This window comes from Corvus kubaryi, unplaced genomic scaffold (genome assembly GCF_017639235.1).
Source record: "Corvus kubaryi isolate FWS band 111438036 unplaced genomic scaffold, C.kubaryi_AGA036_p1.0 37334, whole genome shotgun sequence".
Taxonomy (NCBI): domain Eukaryota; kingdom Metazoa; phylum Chordata; class Aves; order Passeriformes; family Corvidae; genus Corvus; species Corvus kubaryi.
The window spans coordinates 11,657,654-11,684,115 of record NW_024581108.1 but is presented as its reverse complement, the minus strand read 5'-3'; the positions used below and the strand labels follow the sequence as shown (position 1 = coordinate 11,684,115).

At 37.1% G+C, this 26,462-nt stretch overlaps 1 protein-coding gene across 6 annotated transcripts; it reads right to left on the bottom strand.

The window, feature by feature from the left end:
• Positions 1–524: 524 nt before the first annotated feature.
• Positions 525–26,462, bottom strand: ODF2L (outer dense fiber of sperm tails 2 like). Of its 6 annotated transcripts, XR_006016462.1 has the most exons (18): positions 25,698–26,461; positions 25,020–25,142; positions 23,561–23,722; positions 21,996–22,058; positions 21,692–21,763; positions 19,824–19,940; positions 16,844–17,029; positions 15,429–15,538; positions 13,825–13,960; positions 13,153–13,263; positions 11,853–11,957; positions 11,095–11,241; positions 10,510–10,566; positions 9,091–9,170; positions 8,844–9,006; positions 7,801–7,926; positions 6,841–7,141; positions 525–1,181 (listed from the first exon to the last, which is right to left on the bottom strand). XR_006016462.1 is itself a non-coding variant. In XM_042030286.1 (17 exons), the coding sequence occupies exons 2-17, from the start codon at positions 25,128–25,130 to the stop codon at positions 7,013–7,015; spliced, it is 1,875 nt and encodes a 624-aa protein (XP_041886220.1). In that variant the 5' UTR covers positions 25,131–25,142; positions 25,727–26,462; the 3' UTR covers positions 6,186–7,012. The 6 variants fall into 6 exon arrangements, 5 of the variants coding, with proteins under 5 accessions (XP_041886220.1, XP_041886219.1, XP_041886222.1 ...); XM_042030286.1 differs by lacking the exon at positions 525–1,181 and having other exon boundaries at positions 6,186–7,141; positions 25,727–26,462; XM_042030285.1 differs by lacking the exon at positions 525–1,181 and having other exon boundaries at positions 6,186–7,141.

Below are 26,462 nucleotides of genomic sequence, written 5' to 3'. Positions count from 1 at the left end.
AAAGAGAAGGGGAAACCTTACTGTGAAGGAACAGCCAATGTCCTGAGAACAACCTGAAATGCTAACTTAGCATTTTTGCACTTCAAAAATGTCTTTGACTTTTATGAACAGCCATGATGGTAAAATTGAGGCTGTTAAAAATACATGGTTTACTTCAGTAGTTTATAATTCACAGTGGCATTTAGTGGGTGGAGTTGTAAATTACTAAGTGGACTGTTGCCACAGCAGAGTAGGCTGCTGCTCTGCAAAGGAGAAGCTTTGCTAAGAATAGGAATGTGGTCACGATGATAATGAACAAGGACTCTGCATGCCTGAAACGTTGATGGGAGATTGGAAGATGGTTGTTGGATGTGAAACAGCTGCTCTAGAAATTAGATGTTATCAAAGATCTGCTTGAAAGATTGAACTGGATGAAAAGCATGCAAAACTGGACCAGTAAGACCTGGTTTCAATTTTTAGTAGCACTACCGAAAGACAGAGTGGCACATGAAATATTTATGCTGTCGATAAATTGGAAGGTACAGTTTTACAGCCAAAAATATGCTATGTTTATTCTGCTGCAAAGGGAGGCAGAATTGCAGCAGTCTCTACACAAAAAATAATCTTTTCCCCAATTGCTTTTCAATGAAGTAGATTAATGTGCCATGAAAGCATTACAATATGTTAATCAGGTATTTGATCTGCTCTGTCCAACACTCAAAAAAAAAAGTCAGTTACTTCCTGGAAACTATATTAATGTTCCAAATAAACCTAGCTTTTTAAAGGCTAGGATTTAAAGGACTTCTCTGAGGGGGGATGATTTACTTATCGCTAGAATGATTTGCCTTTGGATTTTTAGGAGCTGTAACAGTCTTATTCAAAGGTTGCAAGCCAACAGCATTATATCAGAAATCCTGAGTGGAGGGTGCAGATAGATATGGATGGCAATATAAAACACACCACATTCAACTTTTGGAAGCTTTACTACTGAGTGACAGCTGCTGTATGATTGCTGTTCAGCCAGAAGTAGACAGGAAAATATTCTGAACCCAAATGCATGACTTGCGTGATTGCAATAATTTCATGTTTTTGACTGCTTAAATTCCCAGTCGGTGGACATCAACACAGGGGTCTCACTTTTCTGGCCTTAAGAAACATGTTTGAGCTATGTCAGCCTTAAAGTGATCCACAGGAAACTTCCACTGAAAAAGAAAAAAAAAAAAATCTGTATGAAATCATTGTGTCTAATTCACACGCTGCACAACCCATTCCTATAGGGCCGTGCTTTGATCCCTGTTTGTGCTGGCCAGCTCTAGGCCCCCCAGAGCAGAAAGAGCTGCACACAGATGTTACACTGCTAAACAGCTCATCAGTGGAGGAAACCAGGTCACTTCTCCTGTAGGAATATCACCAACAAAGTGATTTTGTCACAAAAATGTCTAACCTGGCTCTTCTCTGAGTAAGAATACTGGACACGTTTCTAGCAGAAGACATTTTGAACTTCAGTCTCTCCCTAAACTTTCCCAGATACCCATATGTTGATTTCATTCACAGTTAAATAGACAAGGACTTCCTTTTGAGAACTTCTCAAAGGGATTGCTGTGCTAGTAACCTATCACACTCCACTGAGTACTCATCCATATGGAGCTCAGTGATTGTTTTATCTTCTATAAAGATATCCCTTTTGGAGGCCTGTGCCTGGTACAAAATTATTGAGTACCTCTGCTCTTACCGGAAAGTAAGAAGAATTTATAGCAGCTTTTGTGACATAGATAGGAAACAGGAAAAGATCTTTTATCAAACTTAAACCACTAATAAACTACTTGGCAGGCAGGATTAAAAGGGTAAGGTACCAAGTAGCCCTAAGAATTACGCTGTTTGGTTTAATTTTTGTGCTCTCACACATTAACAAATACAAAGCATATAGGATTGCAGTAGGGAATAGGGAATCCAGGTCAGCTCTTTAAGATCTGCCAGTTTCAGGACTCTACATGCTTACAATTTAACATAATTAAGACAGGAAATTATAATTGAATATGGAAATGTACTGGTTAGAAAGTGAATCTGTCAACCTCAAATCACTTCATTTCTTATAACTCTGAAATCCTGTCCCACTATGAAATGCATGCAGCAGTGTACCCCACACTGACAAGGGGCACCCTACAGATTTAAATGTGGTGTGATCTCTGAACCACATTTTAAAATGTGGGTTTGAAAGCTACCAGCGACAGTGGGATCTCTTTCCCGGAGGCCGACTCTTCCTGCCCAGCTGATGCCTGCCAGGCCAGCAGGTAGCATATTGCTCATGAGGGGGTTTGAGCACACTCGTTCTTACCCTAACAGCTCATTAATTCCTGGTCACCTTCTTTTTTTTTTTTTTTCTTTCTCTACTCCATTCTTAACCAGATAAACTCTCTTTCTACTGGGTGAGCTCATCATTGAAAGCATTGTCAAACTTTTATACAAAATCTCTGGCTTTTACTGCTTTTCTAGCCAGGGACTTTCTGCCCAGCAGAAGAGAAACATTCCTGCTTGATAAGGGCCCTGCAAATGAACATATTCAGACTGAAAGTATAATCACAAAAGCAAGCACAATATGGACCAGGAACTGCGGGTTTGATACTTTTTCTGTCTATACTTACAGCAGTAATATATTTCATCTGACTGTATTGGAAAACTAAAACAGCATATTCAGCATTTTTGGGGGGAAATACCAAATAAAAATAGCATTGGAAAAAGGGCTGAGAGGTGAGATGCTGGCAACACCATGCTTACCAAAGGCTTCTAAAATTGTCTAGAGATGACAACTCACCCTTACCAAAGGCTTCTAAAATTGTCTAGAGATGACAACTCACCCAAAAGCAAGCTTAATTAGTCTATTTCTTTCTATAACACTGTCACTTTGCTACATGATGCAGACAGTAAAAATAATTTGCTTTAAAGAAAAATAGTAGGAGACCAAAATGCAGTCAAATCAGTACAGCTGCATCCAAGAACTTTGTGGCACAACACATAGCTTTCTATACTGTAAAATGAATAAGGCAAGAACTAATTTAGCTATACTTTACAGAGTTACTAAAAATACAAGCAGCAATCTCAAGTAAATGCTAGATCCTTCAGCAGTTAGAAAAAGTTTTATTATTTTCTTTATTAGAAAGAAATAAACCACAATAACTTGTCCTAATTTTTTTTTTTTTTAATGCAAAAGACATGGTAAGCTAACACCAGTTCAAAAAGGAACTGAGTAAAAGCAAATGATCTTTGTGACTAGTAGCCCTATTTCTACCATGAAAAAAAAGACCAAACCCAAACAAACAAAAAGACAGTTGAGAGCCATAAAAAGAAGCAAAACAAACTAAAAAGGAAAAAAACCCAAAAACTAATTTCCTGGATAGCAAAATATAGGCCAAAATCAAGTTAGTGTACATCTTTGTATCATGTTCCAATGAAAAGTGTACAGCTTTGGAAAACCACCCATGGACTGGATTAAACAATTTATTTCTGAACTCTTTCCTTCATCCATGATGACTTTCAAAAAGGTTTTGATATTTTACAAGTAGCACAATCAGAATGAAATTAATACAAATATTTGTGTGTGTGTAATAAATTATAATTTTACTTTTTAAAAGTGCACAGAAGCAGATCATTAGCACATGTCAGTATTGGTTAGGATAGATAAGCATTTGCAAAAGAAAAAAGTATTCAACACCTTACTAATAACTAACAATGAAATAGAAGGGGTATTGTCTATGCATGAACTAAGTTATGGTTTTGGTCAAAAAATACATATTATTTAAGTGTACCTTGAAAATCACATATTTAACTGAATGTACTACTTTTCAAAAAACATATTACAGCATATATCTACAAAATTAATTAAAATTTAGAACTGAAAGTAAATTCAGAATTGTTTTTTGTACTAGTCCTGTGTTGGGGCCCTCCCCCCTGCCATGTAGCCCTGGGAGAGGGGCCCTGAGGGCACAGACACGGGGTTTCCCTGCCCCTGCTCAGCCTCGTTCCCCGTTGGTTGGTTTGTGTTCCCCTGCGCGGGCAGAAGGACCCTCGGGTCCCGTGATTGCCTCAGGTCCTCGGCAGAGCTCCGGCCATGTGGCTGGAGAAATAAACATCACTCTGAAACATCTGTCAAGAATCAGTCTATATATTTCTTTTCCATGGGCCTCATTGTCTGATATGCGTGTTGCAGTATCCCCACTGTAACAAACGGTGGAGAATTGTGGGCAGAACAATCCCCGATCCCTAAGGACAGCGACTGATTTGTGAGCAAACTCTGGATTTCTCTTCTTGTTTTCCTTTTGCTATTCCATCTCTAAACTATGGAGGAACCATGGAAAGACTCTTGGCTCTCTGAGCCACATGTGGACATTTATTTTAAACTTGAAAAGATTCTTGAACAACAATTTGTAAATTTTAGCTTAATTCAAGCTCAAAAGGAACTGAAATATTTCCTTTCATGGCTGTTTAAGAACTTTTTCCACGTTTCTTGAGACTTGATTCTTACCAAAGACTTTTGGAAGACCGTTTGGACACAGTTAATTTCTGAGTCAAAATATATGCCGATCCAAGAATATTTTCATGAATACTATTTAATTACCAAGACCGTTGAGCAATGTCAGCTGTGTCCTTGCAAAGGGAAGCGTGCCTCAGAGTCCGTGCGACCGCAGCCACGTGTGCCAAGCGCTCTGCAAACAGCAGCGAGGCAGATCTCTCACACGGGCAGAGTGACGCGAGCTGCAGTGTCGTCAGCAGAGTGAGGCGCGGTAGGAGCAGCATGACCTGGCGGTGCCCGCCTGGCCCAGCGCAGCGCGTGGTGGAACGAGCCCTGTGAACGCCCGACCGAGAGGGGCAGTGCGCGGGCGGTGGCCAGTGGCGATGGCTGTGGAGCGGAGCCGCACCTAGCTGAGATGTGCACTGGAGCAGGGCGCAGGGGGGCCGCCGCTCAGGGCCCCGGCTGAGACATGGGTGCGGCACCAGGCAGCGGCAGCGCAGCTGAGAGCAGAGGAGATGGCGCGCAGGGAGCTGAGCACCGTGGCCCGGCCCAGTCCACGCGGCCCCGAATGTGACCCCGGGAAGAGCGCGCAGGCACGAGCAACCCTGATGGCCCCAGCAGCCCTGGCAGCTCCAACACGGGAGCGAGGGAAAGTGAATGCAAAAACACAGCGAGACAGAAAACAGCAGCCACTCGGAAAAAGGAAAAAATCATCGTAGCTAAGGTTTTCGGAATAGTAAAATGGTATAATGTTAAACAAAATTATGGTTTTATAATGAGATGTCGCAACCAGGAAGACATATTCGTTCATAGAACTGCTATTAAAAAGAATAACCCTGAAAAATGCATCCCAAGTTTAGGAGATGGAGAAGAGGTAGAGTTCAGGATTATTCAAGGAAGGAAAGGCCTGCAAGCAGTAGAGGACACTGGGCCTGATGGTGTTTCTGTGAAAGGCAGTATATATGCTAAAAATCGTAGTCATGTTAGACAATATCTCCATTATAAGCCCCCCCTACAGTCTGCCTTTCCTAATCCTACCTTTCCCCTTTATCCTATATCCTATTATCGCCAGTGTATTCCCAATCTGGTTTTTCACCCATGGTTTCCCTCACAAAATCATGCCTTTGCCAATTGTTTCACCAAAAATCCCTCTCCAATGCCAAGTGGGGGATGCAGAGGGGGAGGGAAGAAATTAACTATTGTTGTTTAGAGTTCCAACAGGTACAAATTGAAGAAACCCTCTCCTGCCTCAGTTTCTCCACAAAGCATGCTCAGAGAGTCCTGTCTCCCTTCTGTCAGCCTTAAGACGTTCCAGAGAATCTGTTTGGACATTTAAAGACTCAGGAGGGTGGCTTGTTTTGTTTTGAAACTGTCCTTGTTATCTCATGTTTATCCAGTTGTTTTCAATGTTAAGTTTTAAATCTCTTTTTGTTAAAAATAAATGGGTGAAATGTTGGGGCCCTCCCCCCTGCCATGTAGCCCTGGGAGAGGGGCCCTGAGGGGAGACACGGTGTTTCCCTGCCCCTGGTCAGCCTCGTTCCCCGTTGGTTGGTTTGTGTTCCCCTGCGCGGGCAAAGGACCCTCGGGTCCCGTGATTGCCTCAGCTCCTCGGCAGAGCCCCGGCCATGCGGCTGGGGAAATAAACATCTCTGAAAATATCTACCAAGAATCGGTCCATACGTATTTCTTTTCCACGGGCCTCGTTGTCTGATACGCGCGTTGCAGTATCCCCACTGTAACAGCCCTGCATCAGCTGAATATTTTTATGTGTTTTACCTGAGGCATAAGTCAATCTTACTGAACAGCAGCTCTTGAACTCAAATACTTAAATATCTTACTGGAACCGTGTCACCAGAATATATCAGCACATTCAGAGCTTAAACTATACCTGTATCTAAAATATTTTCCTACTTATTTATAAAATATTACTACAGTATATTCCTGAGCATAATGAGATGTAGAGGAAAGTGGCTGGATGGGACAGCCTTTTGGTGGTGACTCTCCCATGTATTGCAGCACTGTGTACTATACTAGTGCTAAACAGCAGGGAAAAAAGGGAAGGAACCTAATGATCTAAATTTTTGCCTGTCTTAATAGGTTGGATATCGTTGAATTGAAGGATAATCTGTGATCATCTCATTTACCATGGACTAAAAGGACTCATGTAAGATTTTAGAGCCCAGGACATTCACATACCAATTTTGTGTGCATACCCCACACATACACACCTGCCACTGCTGTCATGCACTCAGCTTTGCACTGCTGTGCCATGGATAACATAATTGTTTAAAGCAATAGTATCAGCCCAATTTCCCACATGTGACCGACCAGTAGGATATATAGTAATGACTGACCTGCTTTCTCCTGCCCACAACAGATGTTTTCCTAGGGAAGAATTAACATTCTAGAACTGAAAATAGAACATCAAAAATGGCAAAATAGTGTAAAGTCTCAACAGCTTCATCTCCAACAAGACTGGGAGGCCAATCTTGATAAGTTTCTTCACTATAAAATAGATTAAAGAGTTCAGCCAAACATTGTTACATATGCAGCTTTCAAAAACTGCACATAATTCTGGATGCTCTGGTTCTTGTTCTCTGACTTCTGTAGGCTATTCTCCAGCTCTTTCAAATGTACTTCATGGTGCTTTTCATTCTAATGAAAAAAGATAAATGCAAAGAAACTTAGAAATAAAATATAAATCAATCATAATAATAATCTAAGACAACTAGTACCAAATTTTTATAGCCTTATTTACCTCTAAAAGTTTTCAGAGGCTCCACAAAAGCAAAGGTGCTAAAAAAGGCCTCAAAAGATTGAAGTTTTTGTTTATGTTCAGGCAGGACCAAACTGAACATGTTTGGATAGACTTAAAATCAAAAAAAGGCCTATAATAATTTATAATAATTGTAAATTCAGATTATTGTCATTAACTCAGGAAAAAAAAGATATCACTACATCGTTATGGAATTGTTTTGCATCTAATCAAATCTAGACATGCTTATTGAACACAACTGATCTGAGAGGGAAATGACAACTTCATACATATTTTTTATTTTTGTCTTGCAGGGAAAACTGCCCTGAGTAAGTGTTGTAAACTCAATATTATACAAGTGATTTAGCTAGACTGGGTATCTGTTAGGTTGATGGGAAATGTCAATGTACAAAGTATATTGTCAAGCTGAATTAATTTACTATTCTGAAAAGCGTGTATCAACTGTATTAGTAGTGTGTTTTCAGTAATAGGAACTTGTTTGCGTAAATGGTGACACGGTAAGTGATTTCTGAAATCACAAATACCATTATTTACTCACGCGGTGAAATAAGCAGAGGAGCTGGTTTTTTTCTTCTTGCTTCTTTCTCACTTCAGCTTCAAGAAGTAGCAGTTTTCTCTGAAAGGCTTGTTCTTTGTATGATATTTTTTCCTGTTCTTCGGCAACCTATAATAACGAGAGCAAAATTATGTATATATATATATATGATTTATATTTATAAATGATATCTATATTACATATATTTTTACTCTTAAAGCCCAAATCAAATTATTTTCTTATCTCTTAATATTAATAGCTCTATTTCCTATTCTTTCATCTAATACTTTACTTATTTCCCATGCACAAGAATTAAACAAACCTGAGAAATATTCTGGCCAAATTTGAAAGCTGTTTCACTTGGAAAAAAATGTAATACTAGTGGAAGTGGAACACTTTTTAGCTCATTTTCAAGTTAAGCCAAAATTTTAGTTTTTTCAAAACCTAAGAAATATCCTCAGTATTGAAAAAATCAGATGGTTATTCCTACATTATTAATCTGAAATTACAACTTCATACATTTTTTCTGATTAAACTAATATAATTCACTACAATCTAAACTCCTACATTTCCTCTTGAATTTGATTTACTGTTTGCATAATTTCTACAAATTACAAAATTCAGCTTAATATAGAAAGAATGAAAACTCTTCCTCCAAAAAGAGAAGGATTTCAACACCAAATTTCTTGTGAGCTTCTATAATGAAGAAAATAAAAGGTAAGATTAAGCTTTTGTGCAGAAACTTTTTGCCATGTGTGGGACTTAATATTAGGTTGTTAAAGACTTTTGATTTGTCAAAAAAAAAAAGATAATAAAAGGTTGGTCGATTGAAACTTGTTATTAATTTCCATAGGATCCAAACTTGACAAAGGAATTGGTTGTTCAATCCATATTTAAAACATGCAGAAATTCACAGTAACTTTTTAGTATTGCTCTCCACATGCAAAATAGTCTTGTCCCATAATTTTTTCTCAAGCACATTTTTAATGCTATTTCCAAATAGAAAGTATCAAACAAGACTGAGAGATGTATTAAATCACCAATACCATTTTCCTCCCTTCTTCCAAAGCAGATTCAAGTTGTCTGGTTAATGCATTATATTCTGCAATTTTATCTTCAAGCTGCAATTTACTGCACAGAAGAGTCTCATCTTCTTTTCTGAGCTGACAAGCAAGTCCTTCATTCTGAAATTCCATCTCTCCTAATTGCCTTTACAAAAAATGGATTAATGCATTATAATTCACTATAGCAGAAAAGTGTAGAAATTAATTTCAGTCAGATTTTTCAAGTTACCTTTGAAGATCTTCATATTTCTTCTGAATGTTACAGATCTCTTCTTCTAATAAGAGATAGCCCATAGAAGTTACACTATCCTGTGAAAATGACAATTTGTTTCTAGTTGAAGAGACCTGTATACAGGATCTTACTAGAGTAAAGTAAGCCTGCCTATTAAAATCCATCAAATAATTTATCTGTAATTTCAGATAAATATTCTATATTCAGACAAATGTTATATTATATTCAAGTAAACATTATCTTGTATTACTGTACCTTGTATGACTATCTTAAATTAATAAAATACAGCCAAAGTAGGAGATTAAAATTTTCTGTGAACACTTTTGAAAACCTGCTATGTAACAAAGTCCTAAAAAACTCCATATGCTGCTCACGAAGCTTTGTGTATTAGGAGTTGGTCAGGTCTACCTATCTCCCAGCAAAAAAAGGCTCCCTCACACTACAGCCACAGGAAGCATAAAAATAACACTGCATACATACATGGTTATCACAGAAGAACAGTGCAGCACTGGCAAAGAATTTCAGAAGGAAATGAATATCAAAAAAGACAATCGAGTTCATGAAAAGAGATGTATCAGCAGCAGAAGCTGAAGGAAGCAAGAAAACAGTCTTCTCCTGTCCAGCATCCAGAGTGCTAAACTTTTACATGTATTCTTTTAAATCTCAATAGCAATGAGATTATTGCTCCTTCTACCACCCATCAACAGCATGTTGGCAGTAAACAGCCACATCAACAGCCTGCTGGCACTGTCATTTAAAGGGCTGACCACCACCATTCACTGGACTACCTCAAGCAGTCCCATCCAGCACTTTGAGCTAATCTGCCTAATTTTGCTTGTAAGAATTACAGGATGTTCAGGTAGCAGACTGGTAGTAGCAGAAATTAGTCCAGCTGAACCAAGAAGAGGTTTTCTGCAGAGGCAGCAATTGCTCCAAAATGAATTTTCCTTAATTCTGGTTATAGAGTCAAGGGTAAAAGACATCACCAAGACTTAATGCTGAAATTTAACTACTGTTCCACCACCACTACTTAAGTGGTTCTTTCACACTTTTTCAGGAAAACTTGTAGTTAGATTGAAATTACATACATCATTTTATATAAGGCATAAATTTTGCACCCCAAAATTAATTTATAAAAATTAATGAAGTACTTTGCCAAACAATGATAGACGTAAGAGTTTATGAACATTCCTGGAAGAATCACAAATCAAGAGCTATGATTTTTATAAACATAAATAGTCTATAGGAGCACAGAGACTCACTGTGCTTCAGCTGTAGTTTTCTCACGGACACAGGAGGATGATTAAGCCCCTTTCCCACCCCACTAACTTAAAAACCTTTATCATTTGTGCTCTTCTAACTCAAAAGCACATTAAAAAAGACAAAAGACAATAACAAAAAAACCTCCAAACTTACCCTGCCACTGAAATTGATGTCACAGGAAAAAAGACCCAAGGGATATTCATATTCAGGCTTTAGAGAAAATACAAGCATTAGTGTTCAATACAGCCAAAAATAGAAATTATCCTATTAATGCATATTTTAAAAATAATTAATCAACTAAAACACTGCAATAATTAAAGTTTTATACATCATCAAGAATATAATTTACCTGATTAAATATTTTATGGTTTATAAATTAGCCATTAAAACCAACACTAATGTAGAATTAAATTATTCTACTAGATACAAACAATATCTAGACTTGCATTTATTTCCAGGGAAGAATTCTGCAACACATCTCAGGACATAAGTATTTAAAAAGATCAAGAATATACTCACCCTAGAAGTAACAAATCTTGTCACATAATGAATTCACATAAATACAGTTGGCAACAGTTTTATTTGCATTGTGCTATTTCCACAGAAGAAGTTTTTGATTTATGAAGTAAGTAACAAAGGAAACCTCACCACTGTCACGCCAACAGGAAAAAATGTCCCAAAGACTTTTTTCCACATAATTTTCTCATTTATCTTTAGAAATCAGCATGTTCTAACCACCTGAACCTCCAGCTCCCTAAGGGTTTTGCATTTCTGTGCAAGGATCCTTTCCCAGGACATAAGCCTTTGCTGGTTTTCCTCAGCTGCCTTCAGCAAGTCACAAACATGTTGTAACTCCTTTAACTCAGCCTCCGTTTTGTCCCTCACCTGCATAGTAGCATCACAGGAGAAAAATGTAAGTGTAAAACCATAAATTAATTGTAATACTTAATGGATTTTCATTTAGGTAATAAAGCTAAAATTCTACACAAGTTGCATATCACCTATTTTATAAAATACTGACAAAGATACAAGTCCTTTTCTGATTCTTAAGAAAGTGCTGTGTTCCAGTGTTCAGCTCCATCTGCTGAAAAACTTATAACTCATCTCTGTATGGATTCTCAATCTTAACTGTTAGTTAAAAAAACCCCAGCAGTTACAGTAGGTTTGCTTCCATACACAACTTTCACAGCTGTTCTGTCAAAAAGCTCCTTTCAAAATCATCAACAATAAAATCACATTTTTGAAAGTGATAAAAGAATTCTGGAATTCTAAAATAGCAGCCCAACTACTTGGTCATTGCACTAGGAATCATTCCTCACTTGTTTGCAATTGTGTAGTTTCCAAAACCCACCAGCTTTAGATAGCAGTTAGTAAAACTCAGAAATTTAAAACCAAGAGACAGTACCTTGTGACTTTTAATAACATCACAAAAATGTAGAAAAGATCAGTATCCTACGGAATTGTTTGGAAACATTCTTTATTACTGCAAAACTTACCTTATTTTCTTCTAAGCGTTTGTTTTCTGTTATTTTTTTGTTTTCATTTAAGACCACTTCATATCTGGATTTCAATTCTTCTACTGCAATTTGTCTTTTTTGTACCTAGGACAACATTTTTTTTTACATACATTTGCGAGGTCCTTTATTTAAATATAGAAAATATAGAATCATTAATATGAAGCATAAAGGAAAACCTATGATTTCTAAATAGTGTCTCAAAGTGTGTCATTATTTGAAGTTATTTATTTTCATTATCCTACTTGTCACAGCAAGTATAAAAGGGTTACCAGGTAAAGAGCACTGTCATATCAGTAGTGTGTTATCAACAATGGAGAATGAGCTGCAGTTGTGCTATAGAAACAGCCAGCCGGGCTCACACCTCTCTCCCCACATAACAACTATCACTGACACTTCCTATCTGAAGTCACTACAGCTCTGAGCTAGGGAATTTCACTCCACTCACTGCTTAAGGCTGGCTGTTACCTGAAACTACATCTACCATCTACCACTGGCAACAAATTTAATTGTGATGATGCATCCCACAGACAGGGCTCACTTAGATTCTGTATCATGTCTTTCTTTTCTCTTGACAATGATTTAAAAAATAAATAAGTGAAGAATGTCAGTGAAATTTTGTCTATACTATAGCAGAAATATATACATATTTGAAGCAAAAATTTCTGTGTGAATGGAGCCAAACACAAAAAACAATTATAAAAAGCCCATTTTAAGTTTGGTTTATTTGTTTCACTAGTATTTTCAATGTGGATTTACCTAGTGAAATAAAAAACTCATATAACCCTATACTCATAACCCTAACCCTAACCCTAATTTATATTTCTTGAATGAACTTGAATTTCTTGAACTTTCTTGGATACAGATATGCTCTTAGGAACACAAAATAAAACACGGTCAAGTAGAGGTGAAATATCGTCGGTATATCCACTGAAGACACCAGACTCAAACTTTATTTTTTAAATATATAGTTTATTGGGTCACTAGCCTGCTTTTTAGGAAGCAAATCTTGTTGAAGCAAGGTTGAAATTGTTGGCTTCAATGAGCTTCAAGTGGGCTTCACACGATTCAGTACAGACTATGTGTACTTGTGACAGTATGGAGACTGTTCTTTGATATAGTTTGTAATAGCACTTCCTTCTTTCATACTCAGTATTACAAAAATTTTACAATCCCTATGACAACAAAATGGGTTTAGTACAAGCAAAACCTTTATCATTTCCTCAAAACTGCTTACAAATTTAAGAAAACATACTTGAAGATTTCAAACATGGTAAGTCACCTCATTTTTACGCTGTTGTACGAGGTTTTCCTGCAGCTTTGCTTTTTCTTGCAGATGTAGCAACTCATATTCAACAGAAACTGTACTGTTCTCTAATGTAGCAAGGGAAGCCTTGATCAAAAATAGAAAATACAAAAATTTTAAGTGTTACTTAAAGAACACATTCTAGAATATGATATTAACAGCAAGTGACCTGCAGGCACTAGGAAGAGTGACATAAGTATTTTTCTTGTCAAACAAAAATGATAGTCCATAGTTCATTCGTCAGCTCAGGAGAACATTTATATTGGATGACAAATACAATACAAAACCTGTAAACTCTTCAAAAATTGAAATTAATAATTAAGATAAACTCAGTTCTTTAATTTGAAAGTTTAACAAACATAAAAAAACAATTTCTACTTAAGCAATTGTGCAGTTACTGACAGTAAAATAAACAGCATCCTGATTAAGCAGATATATCATCAGAAAACCTTGTTCCTAGTTTTGCCATAAATTTCCACTGAAAAATTTTCAATGTCTCATTTACCCTTACTATTATAAATGGATGGCAAACTTCATTCTAGAGGTTTCTAGAATGTGTCTAGACAGAAGGTCCAAAGAGAATTAATGTGGTTACTTCATTAATGTATGAGAAATGTAGAGCCATTCAACAATGATTTATAATCTCACCTTTAATTTTTTGTTTTCAAGGTAAATCTTTTCATTTTCAGAGTTAACTGAATTTAGCCTTCCAAGAATTTCCTCCTCCGAGTTTCTTCTCCATTCCTCCCTTCTTTTCATGCCTTCCACAAGGCCTGTGATCTGACTTGTTAGACAGGCAAGAAGTTCTCTATAATACACAGTGCTTTCAAAACTCTCACTATGAAAATTAAATTGAACCTTAACACATTCTCCTATTCTCCTTCATTGTTTATATATATATATGTATAAAAATAAAAGGGGGAACGCATTTAAGCATCCAAAGAAACAATTATCTACTGAAATAAACTGTCTGAAAGAGGAGAGTTTCTACTCCAAGGAAGGGGTCTTAGCTCAATTACAGAACACCAAACCATACTTCCAAGAGAACTATGCATATGCACACTGTACAAAATGTAATTATATTGAATTTATAGGGTATATCATGTAAGGTCCTACTAAGAACATTCCCTAGCTACTTTAGGAATGTCACTTTCCATTATTAAAAGCAAAAAATTATGCTATGCCTCACTTTTTGCTTTTTATTGTTAATAAAGTTAACAAAATTTGTTTTGCTGTTTAGTGGTCACACACTGCTTAGTAGAACAAGTCTTGTTAGAATGGCACATTTCAAGCAAAGACTTGTATTTCCAACTGAAACAAAACCAGCAAAAACCAGCTAGAAGCAGAATGATATTTGTCCTTTCTTAGATGCCTTCTTGTACCCACCGGACCAACAGCGGGCTAGACAGATTTCTGGAGTGATCTTGTCTACCTGCACTTTGGTTAAATTTTAAAATCTGCTGCAAATATTTTCAGAAATGTCAGATTTTCTGGAACGAAATCGAAATATTCAAGCCAGTTTAATTTCACCTGTTAAATACTTGAGCATGAATCAAGTTCTTTGTGAAATAAATACTGTCTCAGACCTAGAATAAAGGCATCTAAAAGTTTCTTTTGCTGATTTAAGTTATAGTCCATATTTCTACCAACAGGAACAGTAAAAGGATATTTGTCACTGTCTGCCAAAAAAATGGCATACCCTTCATGTACATTAAGATTTGACTGTGTAGTTTGAATAAGGTTGGATAATTTTGTTCTGCTTTTCCTTACATGAGTGAACTGTTCAAATGGGCATCTGAGAGGAACCTTCTCTATCCTCTAGTGAGGTGAGACATTAGTGGAACTGAAATAATTTTGCCATCAGTAGTCTGAAGTAGGAACTAGAAGACAAAGAACCTTCTTCTATTCTGTAAACAGAAGGGTTAACACTCAAGCTGTGGAATCAGTTATTAAATAAGCGGTTATGTGGAGGCCACATAGTAGCTGCCAGCAAGTTCAGGCTAATCAGAAGTATGCAGGGAAAAGAATATGTTCCTTACTGGTAAAGGGGAATAAAGCTTTAAAGGAAGTGAAATGCAGCAGAGACAAGGCTAAAAATCTTAAATTTGTTCTTATTTCCAACTCTAAATTCTGCTCAGAATTTCAAAATATAAATAAACTCATTTACATTGTCAACAATGAGTACTGCACTACTAAATATCAACACCCTGTGACTACATAAGTAAACAAAAAAGATCAACAGTCCAACTTACTTCTGAAGATCTTCTATTTGAACTTCTAACATTGTCTTTTCTTCAACTATTCTATCATGCTGCTTTTTCCAGACATCAGAGGCTGACAATATCTCACACAGTTTGACTTCCTAGAGAATGTAGAAATTATAAATTATGTAACATAAGAATGCTACTGAAGAATGCCATTTAATTCTACAAATTTTTCTAAACACAAGAGCAATTTAATGTAAAAAGGTTTTATTGGATCTCCCTCGTACAAAGGAATATAAATTTTCTCTCATCTCAAAATAAAATCAACAAAATTACCCACACTTTGTAAAAATCAGTCTAAGTACAGACTTACTTTCAAAGCAGAGACATAGTTAACACTGGTATTGTATATCAACTGTAGAATACAACATTTCAAAATTTAAGATGACAACCTTTTCTTACCAAAAAAATTGTCTTTGATGCATCTCAACTACATACAAATTACATCAATTAATACACAAATAAAACTGTGCCAAAATATTTTAAGAATGAAAAATACTAGCTAGGTAAGAAATGAAACATTAGGTAAAATCCCTTAAATGAATATGGATAATTAACCAACACATGCTATCTTGAAATTCAATGAGGAAGAAAACAAGTGTGACTTCAAAACATTAGAAGTTCAGGAATTAGTTGCTGTCCCTCTGTACTGCTAATTTTAGTTAAAGAGCCAGTACTGCCTTCTCACAAAGATCTAAGAATATAAAAACCATTATTAATCATCTCCTGGAACACTGAGTGGAAAAGTATATCCTTAATACTGACATATCTGAAATTATTATAACGCATCTAATTGTATGAAAACATATTCTTTTTAGGAAATCCAGATAGGGCAGTAAGCACAGTTATGGTGCACCTGGCCTTTTTGAACAATTACAAACTATTGATAGGCAGAGCAAGATTCCATGGAACAATTCGGATTAAAGAAGAAGTTTTATACTTGGCTTTTGAAAAGGTTCAGAACAAGCAGCCTAGAAACAGAAAGCTAAGTAACCATGAGACATCACATATTAATAAATAAAGAAAATTAAGACTTCAAACTACAATCATGGATTCTCAGTTAGTACATTGTATTTCTGAGTTAGTCAGTGCTTATCCATAGAGGACTAACAGGAAGACCAGGAGAGGTTTAACCAAAAGCTGGTGAGACTCCTCTTACTTCCTACAGTTTGAAATGTACAACCTCAAGACAATCACTAAATTTTAATAAAACAAAGGCAGTTAAAAGTAACAGTTTTCATGACACCTACAACAACCTTTTCCTTAACAAATGAGCAACAAAGCAAAAGACGTAGAAGCACAGCCTAATCAAACAAATGTTTCTATTTTCCACAGGTTAAAGTATTTCCATTGTTCAGTTTCAAACAATACAACACAACATTTCTCACAGCATAGTCACTCACATGTTCTCTTATTTTAGAGGTTACATTTTTCACAGCTTCTTCAAAGCGTTGAACTCTTTGTTTCTGGGACCTTGTTGCTTTTTCCAGAGCAATCTTCTTTTGCTCATTTGTTTCCTTTAAGGCTAACTTCTGGCACTTGTATTCACCAATTTGACGTTTCCACTCTGCTATTTTATTTTCTAGAGTCTGCAGCATAATTAAAATCAACTCTTCAAATGCTAAACCTTACAGATAATTTTGTTCTATAAAATAATCAGGAATAGCTGTTACATTTATAATCTGTTTCCGTATTATCTTGGTGTCTCAAATCTTGTGGTTGATGCAAGGAGCTAGCTGAGATAAGTACAAGAAAAATACAGAGAGAAAGTCATTACAAAGATGAAGAGAAGAGACTGAGAAGGTGCAGTAGCAGGCAGGAGTAGGGGAAAAGACAGCAATCTAACCACCTCTGTGTGCTCTTGGAAATGAATGCAGAATTTCAATTTAGAAGGCATGGTATGGATGTTAAACCAGTTTATGAGGAAAATAAAATGGTTTCATCAGACTATTTCTGTAAAGAATATCACCTCAATGATGCTACCAGCGATATGCACTGATGTATTAGAGTATGTGCTCTGAATAGAGTGACACACACACTACCAGGTCTGGAGATAGGCTGTATGACTGTATATGAAATTTTAATATGAAATTTATTATCTTGGATTTGTGTTTTTTAAAGTCAGGAAGCTAGGAAAGGCTGGAGTCTTTTCTTTAGTATAGGTATTACAATATGGTCTGCGATTAGATGACAATATACTATTGCCTTGCAAGATCTCTGAATTTTTTCCATGCATAAAATGGCCCCACTTTATTAATGACACAGACTTGTTTAGTGAATAAAATATTTTTTATAAACAATGAAGCAGAAATGCATTTTAATGCATTTAATAATATTATGAAACGTGTGCAAAGCAGTCAAGATGGGAACTGGGTTCTACAACGGCCATTATATTGTCTTTTCTATTACTGTCATTATTTCTGACTAACTAGATGTTTATGTCACTCTGATGAAGACAGTATACTGATCCCGTTTCATGCAGGAAGCCGATCTCTCTAACTTCATGGCTTTTGTATTTTTCATCTATATACCACATAAATATGAATGGAAAACAACAACAGACATTAAAACACTACATGGTGATGTTCATTAAAAGCAATACCAGACTCTGATTCAAGAAGAGTCTCAGATTCTCCTATCAAAAATGACCAAGCTACCAATAGACAATTAGTTTCATAAAGACAAGTGTAAATCCTGTTCATATCTCTTACTATTCTTCCACTGAACTCCAGCAAAGTAGGTAGCAGCAGTGTAAATGAATTACTCAGTTCAGTGATAAATATTCTTACTGTAGGAATGATTAATACATTTGTTTCCTTCTTTTTAGCCTAGGTCTGACACTACATTATGTACTACATGAATAAAGACCTACTACTTGGCTACTGACTATGTGAACGTGCCAGCCTTATTCAAGATACTCATTGCCAGTTGCTATAAAATATGCATATTATGCATGAGGGGATATCTCTCAGTACAAGTCTGGCTAATGGCCCCAAAACTTTTACACAATCAAAGCAAAATGTATGTGGTTTTCCAAGTGAAAGATGGTCTTGGGTACTGGGATTCACCAAAAAGCAAAAGTGCTACTTCAAAAAATGAAACAATGAAACAAAGCCCTATGTAAATGGCAGTTTTTCTATATAAAAGCTTACAGAGCATCTAATAAACAAAAATGTGACTTGAGGTGGTGGATAAACACCTTCAATAAACACAGCAAATAGAAGATCTCAGTCTACGTATGGATTTCTTTAACTATTGGTGTAAGTAAACAGCTGCTATCCCCTATCATAACCACAGGAGGTCAGAATCACACTAAGAAAAAGTGCTTTGGGCACTAGTCAGTGGCTGAGGTAAATTCAAATTGAGAACTAATTTCATAAGAGCAATGCTAAGCTTTTGCAAGCTTTTGTCTAAATATTAACAAAATCCTCCAGCAATTTCTGAAAGCGAACAAAACTTTTAAATAGAGATTGAATGAAAATACAGCTGTATATCAAGTTATTTTATCTAATGAAAATGTTGTTGGAATTCCATAATTGTACTAGGTAGAATAAGAAAACAATTTTTATTTAGAAGAAAACGTGAGGGATGCAGACATAGACACGTGATTTAAAATTGCCTTGATCTAGGCTGGGTGACAACCTCAAATGATACGATTAGCAGGGGATATATGTTAGTTAAAACGTTTGGAAATTAGAAATACATTCTTTTTAGCCAATGTTTGCTCATTCATGCCTACGTTCTTGTCAAGTTTCATATACTGTATTCTGAGGCCACATACAGCTCCAGCCTCTCACACATGACCTCCTCCTTGCCTTTTTCTAGAGCCAGTAACTGAAACAAGCACCCAAATTTAACTTGTGCTTTTTAGAACAGAAAATGGAAATAATTTAACCTACCTCTACCTACCTCAAACGGAGTGAGATTAGGCATTAGTCTTAAATGTTTCACTTTCAGTCAGTATAAAGAGACTTATTGATTGTTTCATAGACAATAAGAAGAAACAGGGTGTGGCTGTCACCGTTCTCTTAGAACAGAAAGGCACCATATGGACTTGCCTATCTCTTTCTCTTGACCATATGGAGACTGTCTTCTAGACAGTGCAGTTAAGTGAGTGCAAACACTTCTAGCTTCTATGCATGTTTCACTTTGCTTCACTGGAACTGTGCAAGTGGGCACAAGTTGAGAAAAGAAGAAAAAAACCAAAAAAACAACCTTGCAATTAAAATAGTGTGGTCAGGCAGACCTTGCAAAATATAAATGCTTATGATTTTAGTTGTTTTGGATTTTTCTTTTACCAAGAATTTGATTTCAAAACAGGCTACAGTAAGGTTTTGCTATTTTTTTTCCAATAAACTGAAACACAAATAAAAACATTTTGACCTGTATTTTCACTTTTAATTCATCATTTTCTGCTTCTTTTCTTTCAATCTGACACTGCAGGTGAGCTTGTACTTCCTTTACTGATCTTGACAGTTGGTTTCCTTTCTGTACGTTGATCTAAGAAAGACAAACACAAATCTATTGGACTATACTGTATGATGCTCTCTTTATTTTTTTTACTATGCTGTAGTTTCTAACTGACTTTTGAAAGTCCTCAAAACCTGGAAAAGAAAAAACATGCTCTACAAGTATATTCACAAGCACTAACCTGCTACAAATCGTATTAATGTTAAATAGAAATCACCAAGTTAAAACTATTTATGTATAATTATTGCATCATATTTAATCTGGGTTTAAGAAGTAGGAATAAGGCCTGGAAGCATGAACTCAGAAATCCAGGTTGAGCAAAGGCATCCAGCTAGCAGGATGACTAACATTAAGCCACACTGATCAGCTGTGCTCTGACTAATTAGACCTAAACTGACCTTCATTAAATTCCAAAGACCAGCACCTACTATTAGAAGTATTGATACATTTAATTCAAACTCTAATTTTGAGGGGTACATAAATCATAAGGGAAGAGGAAACTCAAGTCACCAGGACTTGGGTCAGATGATTCTACGAAATATCTTTCAATATCATTCCTTTGGCTCATTCTAAGTAAGAAGTAATAAGGTAGAAAATTAATTATTGTATTACCAGTATAGACTAAAAGAGACTAAAACAACGTACCAGTGGAAGTGTTCATTATAGATACCAGTAAGAAAGGCAGATTCTGTCAAGTATTGATGAAAATGCCATTTATTGAAATTAATGTAAGAAGGAACAAGGGGATAGTATAGCAAATCATTTATCCTTTCAGATGCTGGACACCCTAAATTGTTCAACATAAGGTAGGTCTCTAGTCAGGGCATGGTATGCCACATAGATCCCATCAACATTGAAGTCTGCTGGCATTGGGGTCTTCAGAATCTTTATAGGCTTTTCTGTACAGCATTTCTATTCTCAAGCAAAAAGATGTTTCCATGAAAATGTGCTCCTTCACTTGAAGATAAAGACAAGGACATGACAACGGTCCCCACAGGCTTCTCTATTATGACAAGCTGGTAAAGTTTATCCCGCAGCCAAGTGATGTGTTCACTTGGTTAAGCAAAAAAAATTCTTAAAGAAGACCCATAGCTCTTAAAACACCCCAAGGAGTTACAAATAACAAAGTACACCGCTGCCCCCTTAAAGGTTTAACTGAGCAATGGTCCCTCACTAACACTGAACCAGGCTGCATTGCATACACACAGAGAGCACTGGAGCTATTCAATCTGTAACACACACTGCCAAACTACCAGTAAAATAGCTTTCAGACTTTTACACTACTCTCTTATACAGAACAGTTCTTTCCTTCCAGTGTTGGTACTTGCACTGAGCTCCTTCTTTTGGTGCAAAGAATGAATGATCTCTTGCCACCCTTGTCAGCCTTTGATGATATTAGCTTTGCTGCCTGTACTGCCTTTCCTCAAAGAGCCATGGAAACTAACTGTGAACAGTATCTGTTTAGCTTACTCCATATTATGCCATATAAATACTTTTATTCCAGAACTACTGAAAATCAGTAAATCAGAAGTCAAAAGCCATTAGTCTGGATGTGTGCCCCTCCCTGTACCTTACGATATTAGTGTTAAGGATAACTGTATCCGTAGTTGGTTTGAATATAGTTTTGGTGGTTTTAAGATAATTCTGCATGAAACATCTTTCAGGATTTTACTTTTTTCATAGGTCTTTGAAATAATTGTTTTACTCAAAGTTTAAAATTTTTAATTAAAAATCAAGTACATTGGAAGAAAACATTCATTCCAATGGAACGGGTCACTCACTTTTTCACACTGAAGCATGGATGAAAGTTCTTCAATCTGTTTCTCCTTTTCAAGTATTTTTTTCCTGAGATTCTTAATGGAGAAATAAAAACAACAAAGAAATTATTTTAATGTACATGTACAACAAAGCCTCAGTAATGCGCATTGATGAACATTTCAGATGTAAAACTAAGATTCAATTTTGTGACGGTAAATCACAAATACTCCCACTTTTCCACTCTTACTGAAAATTGTATGCCCTATAAGGTAGCCAATTTCAGATGTACAGCATAGAACAAAGAGAATCAAATTTTAATTTACTTACAGCATTCTGAATTTCATTTTCACTTAGCTTCTGCATCCAAGTGTTAATGTTTTTACTGTTTAACTGCAACACAGGAAACATTAAAAATTTCTTCTGATTATAACTGATTTAAAATTTTTCAATGGTCTTAAATTGGTTACATACAATGTGCTACATTTTCAAATTTGCTACCTGGTACATATGAATATAAAAGCTCACATACTCACAAGCTACTTAGTTGGTGGTTTAAACCCTAAAGATTCAATTTATTTTGTACATAGGATTTGCAGCTGAAGAAACAAACCAGGGTTATTCCATACACCTATTTATTTTTTATTTTATCTAGAAGGGCTCTAAATACTGTAGATAAGTGTTATTTAAGCATGTAGTTAAATGATAAAAGCATTTGTAGAATTCACAGTATTTCAAAGACTAATATTAAGAGCTAAAGCCTTCTAGGAGCCTCAGTTAGTTAGGAGAATTTGAAAATTGAATCAGAAAGCATAAGCTGGAAGATCACAAAAATCAATTTGCATTAACTCTTTGTAGAATTTATGTGTCCATGATATTGTCAGCTAAACTCATTATTTTAAAATGTCCAATTGTGTGTGTTTGAACATAACTTTCTATTTTAAAAAAGTAGAGTTGTGTGGCTTTTAGACTGTAAATCCCAAACCTTTTAATTTCACTAATGAGAAGATAAACCCACAAACTCAAGTTGGAAACTCTGGCATCAAAATTTTACTACAACTCCTTCATCTTATCCTGGCCTGCATGTAATCCCTGATAATGTTCCGTAATCTTGATCCCATGCCTATCTGTGAAGTCAGTCCATGGACCTCAATTCCACATCCAGGTTTCCACCTTTGCATGCACAGCAAACTTATAAATACTGTATTCCGTAGAAGTCCTAACCTCTCCTGACTACACTGAATCAGATTTGTTATCAGAAAAAAAAAAAATATAAACAGGAATGGTTTTGTGACCTGATACTGATTTATCAGCAAAAATACTCAGAAGACTTCCCAGAATTAAGAAGTGACTGGAAACCTAAATTACTCATAGCATCTTTCCATTCTCAAGAAATAGTCTTCCCCACAGTTCATTCTTTATGAACTTTTTATCTTTTTGTTGAATGATCAACAGAAAGCCTCATGCTTGTAAGACAACTAGCATTGTCTATGAAAACCTGAAAATGAAGATTATCTTCAAAATTAAAAAATAAAGTTCAGAATAAACACCCATCTTTGTTAGGTTCTGAAAAAGAGTTAAGAAAGTCAGCAATGATAAAACACATTTAATTTTAAGAAATCTACATTCTTCACTCTGTCAGGTTTCTGTGTGAGTTCCACATGTGAGTTCCACATGTCTACTGTTATACAGGAATTCACTCAGATCCACTTCCTGTTTTAACAAACATAGTTCAACAAACTCCTTCCAAATTTTTAGGAACTTTCTTAGTGCACAGGACATAACAAAAAAATCTCTCCCCAATGCGTCCATTAAGGAAGATAATATGACTAAATGTTTCTTTCAGACTTGTGTAAGAAACATCCATTTCCATTGATTCTATGTTTATGCCTTACATATTTTCTTACTTGGTGTTCTAGACTGTCAGACTCTTTGCTCATATCAGTAAAATATTTTTCATCTTGGATGGCTTTTGTAGTTCTGTGACAATCCTTTATATGTGGCTGAAGCAGTGAACACAGTTTTCCTGTTTCTCCAGGTGGCACACATGTTTTTCCCTGAAATAGCATTCATAATTATGTAACATTTAGTTTCACTCACAGTAAGGTCACTGATATTGCTAATTCAAGGATATCAACATAAAACAAGTCAGGTCCTCAGGAGAATCCTTTAAGCGAAAGTTTAAAGGTCAAAGAATAATTTAGGACTTTCAACAAGGATAAAAGCCTGTGATATCACAGGATGTACCCTCAGTTTGCTCACAGAACACACCTAATCTACAAGGCAAAGGCAAACAGACTACCTCCAGTGAAGGTGAAGGCCAAGACCTGCTCAGATTCCAATGTTGCCGTTTTTCACAGCAGACTTCTTCCAATTTTGAGGCAGCAATGGCTTTCCTCTTTTCCCAGTTTGGAAAAGCTTCTCACCAGGCCTGGCTGCTCAGGAAAATGATGCTGCCTGTGCCATGGCAAGCCCAGAGCCATACCAGACCTACTACCTAAATGCATCCCATTCCCCCACTTCCTTATCAGGCACCAGCAGCCTGTCATTCACCCTCAACCCTTCTCCGAACACCTCTCCTGCCTCTACCCTAGCATTCCAGCATGCTTGATGCCTTCACCAAGCACAAAGTTATCTGTTTACTCCACTCAATGCTCCACTGACTACTCATTATTTTTTCAGAAGTGGATTGTGTTGCCTTCTCCACACACCAGGACCCATTTCTTCTGCTCTCAGCCTGTGCCACATGCATCTCCATCAAAAGGATTTGTCAGACTAAGAGTTTTTGTTCTTACATCCATATTCTCCTTCACATAATTCAGAAAATGAGTAACAAATTTTGGAAGTTCCCATCTTAAATAACGACTTCCTCACAGAATCAGAATGCAGACTGCTCTGTTCCTAATTGTTGTCTTAAGGCAAATGAATACACTCAAACATCCAAGGTTTTTTATTTTATACATGTATATGTGTGTGTGTCTCTTGTTTTATAACAGGATTAGACTTCCTGGCAGACCTCAACTTGTGTAACACACTGCAACTCTTTGTAGCTTTTTCCTGGATATACAACCAAAACCAAGTTCTTGAATTTAATTACTTCCAGTGAAAACAGCACCTTGGAAGATTAAACATAATGCTTCATTTATCATAGCCAATCTGTGTAAGCAGAAAGGAACAAATAAGAATTTTGTCATAGTTTCAGTATACTCTTGCTATGTCCACCACTGTCACTTAGCCATTTTTTGAAATATCACCTACATCACATCTATAACCAGGAAGTATATTTTTAACCTTGTTAACAAAGTAAATACAATTAAAAAAAAATCAAGCCTAACAGGAACAGAATGAACTTGCCTCAATAGTGTGAAGAAGAACAAACTTTTCCTGAAGATCAAAGTCCAGTGAAGGAGCAGTAGAGTCATGTACAGGTAAAGATGAGGATGGTTGTGATGATGATGATGACATTTTGATTTAATGCTGTATAACAAAACAGTATATGTTAACAGATTTTGGTGTTCTGTGAATCAGTAACCTAAGCATTGCTGGCATCCCAGGTTGTTCCCACTACAGTGGGATTACTGGACTGGACCAGTCACAGCAGAGGTGTAACGCAGCTAAGGCAACTGAAATCTCCCACAAGAATTCACAACTTGCAAATGCTTAGGCACCACTGAATTCATAAATTTGGTGCACAGAAAGCAAATCCTTCCACAGCAGAAAACTGAACACACACGAAAGACAGAGTAAAGCTCGCAGCTGCTATTTCTCACTTCCTCGCTCCCCAGCACAGAGGGGGAGGCTCAGGGGCACAGGTCACTCAAGGCCAGCCCTCACTCCGGGCCCACACTCGGGCTCTCACCTCACCGAACGCCCCTGCGCTCGCTGCCTGCGGCTCCCGCCCCTGGGGTGTCCGGCGGGTCACCCCCCTCAGCACCGCTCCCGTGGGGCAGTGTGGGGCATGCCCAGCCCCTGACCCTCAGCACCTTTCCTGTGGAGCAGTGTCCCCTCAGCACCCCTCCCGCTGGTCCCCACCTGCGCCCGCCGCCCCTCGCCGCCGGGACCCGTTGCCGGAGGAACGCGCCGCTGCCGTTGCCGTTGCCGTTGCCGAGGCCGTGCCGGCCCCTCTCGCGGCGAGGGGAGGCGGCGGTGCCTCCCCGGGCCGGCGGCGGTGCCTCCCCGGGCCGGCCTTGCCCGGCGCTCCCCGCGAGCACCAGCACCCACTGCCCCGCCGAGAGAACGAGGGCGTGCGGGTGGGATGCAAAGGTGCCTCAAAAGGCTGTGCCCCTTACTCGCCCGTGACCTGCCCGTGCGCACCCAGGCGGTTACTGTCAGACCCAGATGGACAAAAATCCTGGAGACCTCTGGGGAGCTTTAGATCCTACGGCTTATTTCTTTCTGGGCGTTTCCATTAATTTTTTTTTTTTTTTTCTGAGGTTAAACACTAAGTCTTCATGTAACTTGCCCGTATGTGAAGCTGTTTTGGCAATACATTGTCAAACACTGTAGAAAAGCCGCATATTTTTAAATATCCACGTTCAGATGAGGTGGCAATTCATAGAATATCTGAGACACTGCAAGAGACATACAGAAGGATCACTTAGAGGTACGGAAACATCACTTTTAGATAATGAATTGTGCAAAACTGAGTGATCATGTGATACAAACATGATCATTTGTACAGGTGCATATGTAGATACAAACATAGACACATATGCTCATACATAATTATAATTTGCACATTTTGTTTAAAAAAATCATACTGATAGAAATGTTACTTTTTAATATGCTGAGTGAATA

Excerpts from the sequence above, each read along its gene's own strand:
- ODF2L (XM_042030286.1), bottom strand. The coding sequence starts at position 25,130 with ATGTCATCATCATCATCACAACCATCCTCATCTTTACCTGTACATGAC. Across the intron at positions 19,941-21,691 it reads CCATGCTTCAGTGTGAAAAA|ATCAACGTACAGAAAGGAAA; the intron begins GTGAGTGACCCG and ends TGTCTTTCTTAG. Across the intron at positions 13,961-15,428 it reads CAAATAGAAGATCTTCAGAA|TCAGATCACAGGCCTTGTGG; the intron begins GTAAGTTGGACT and ends CTGTCTAACAAG.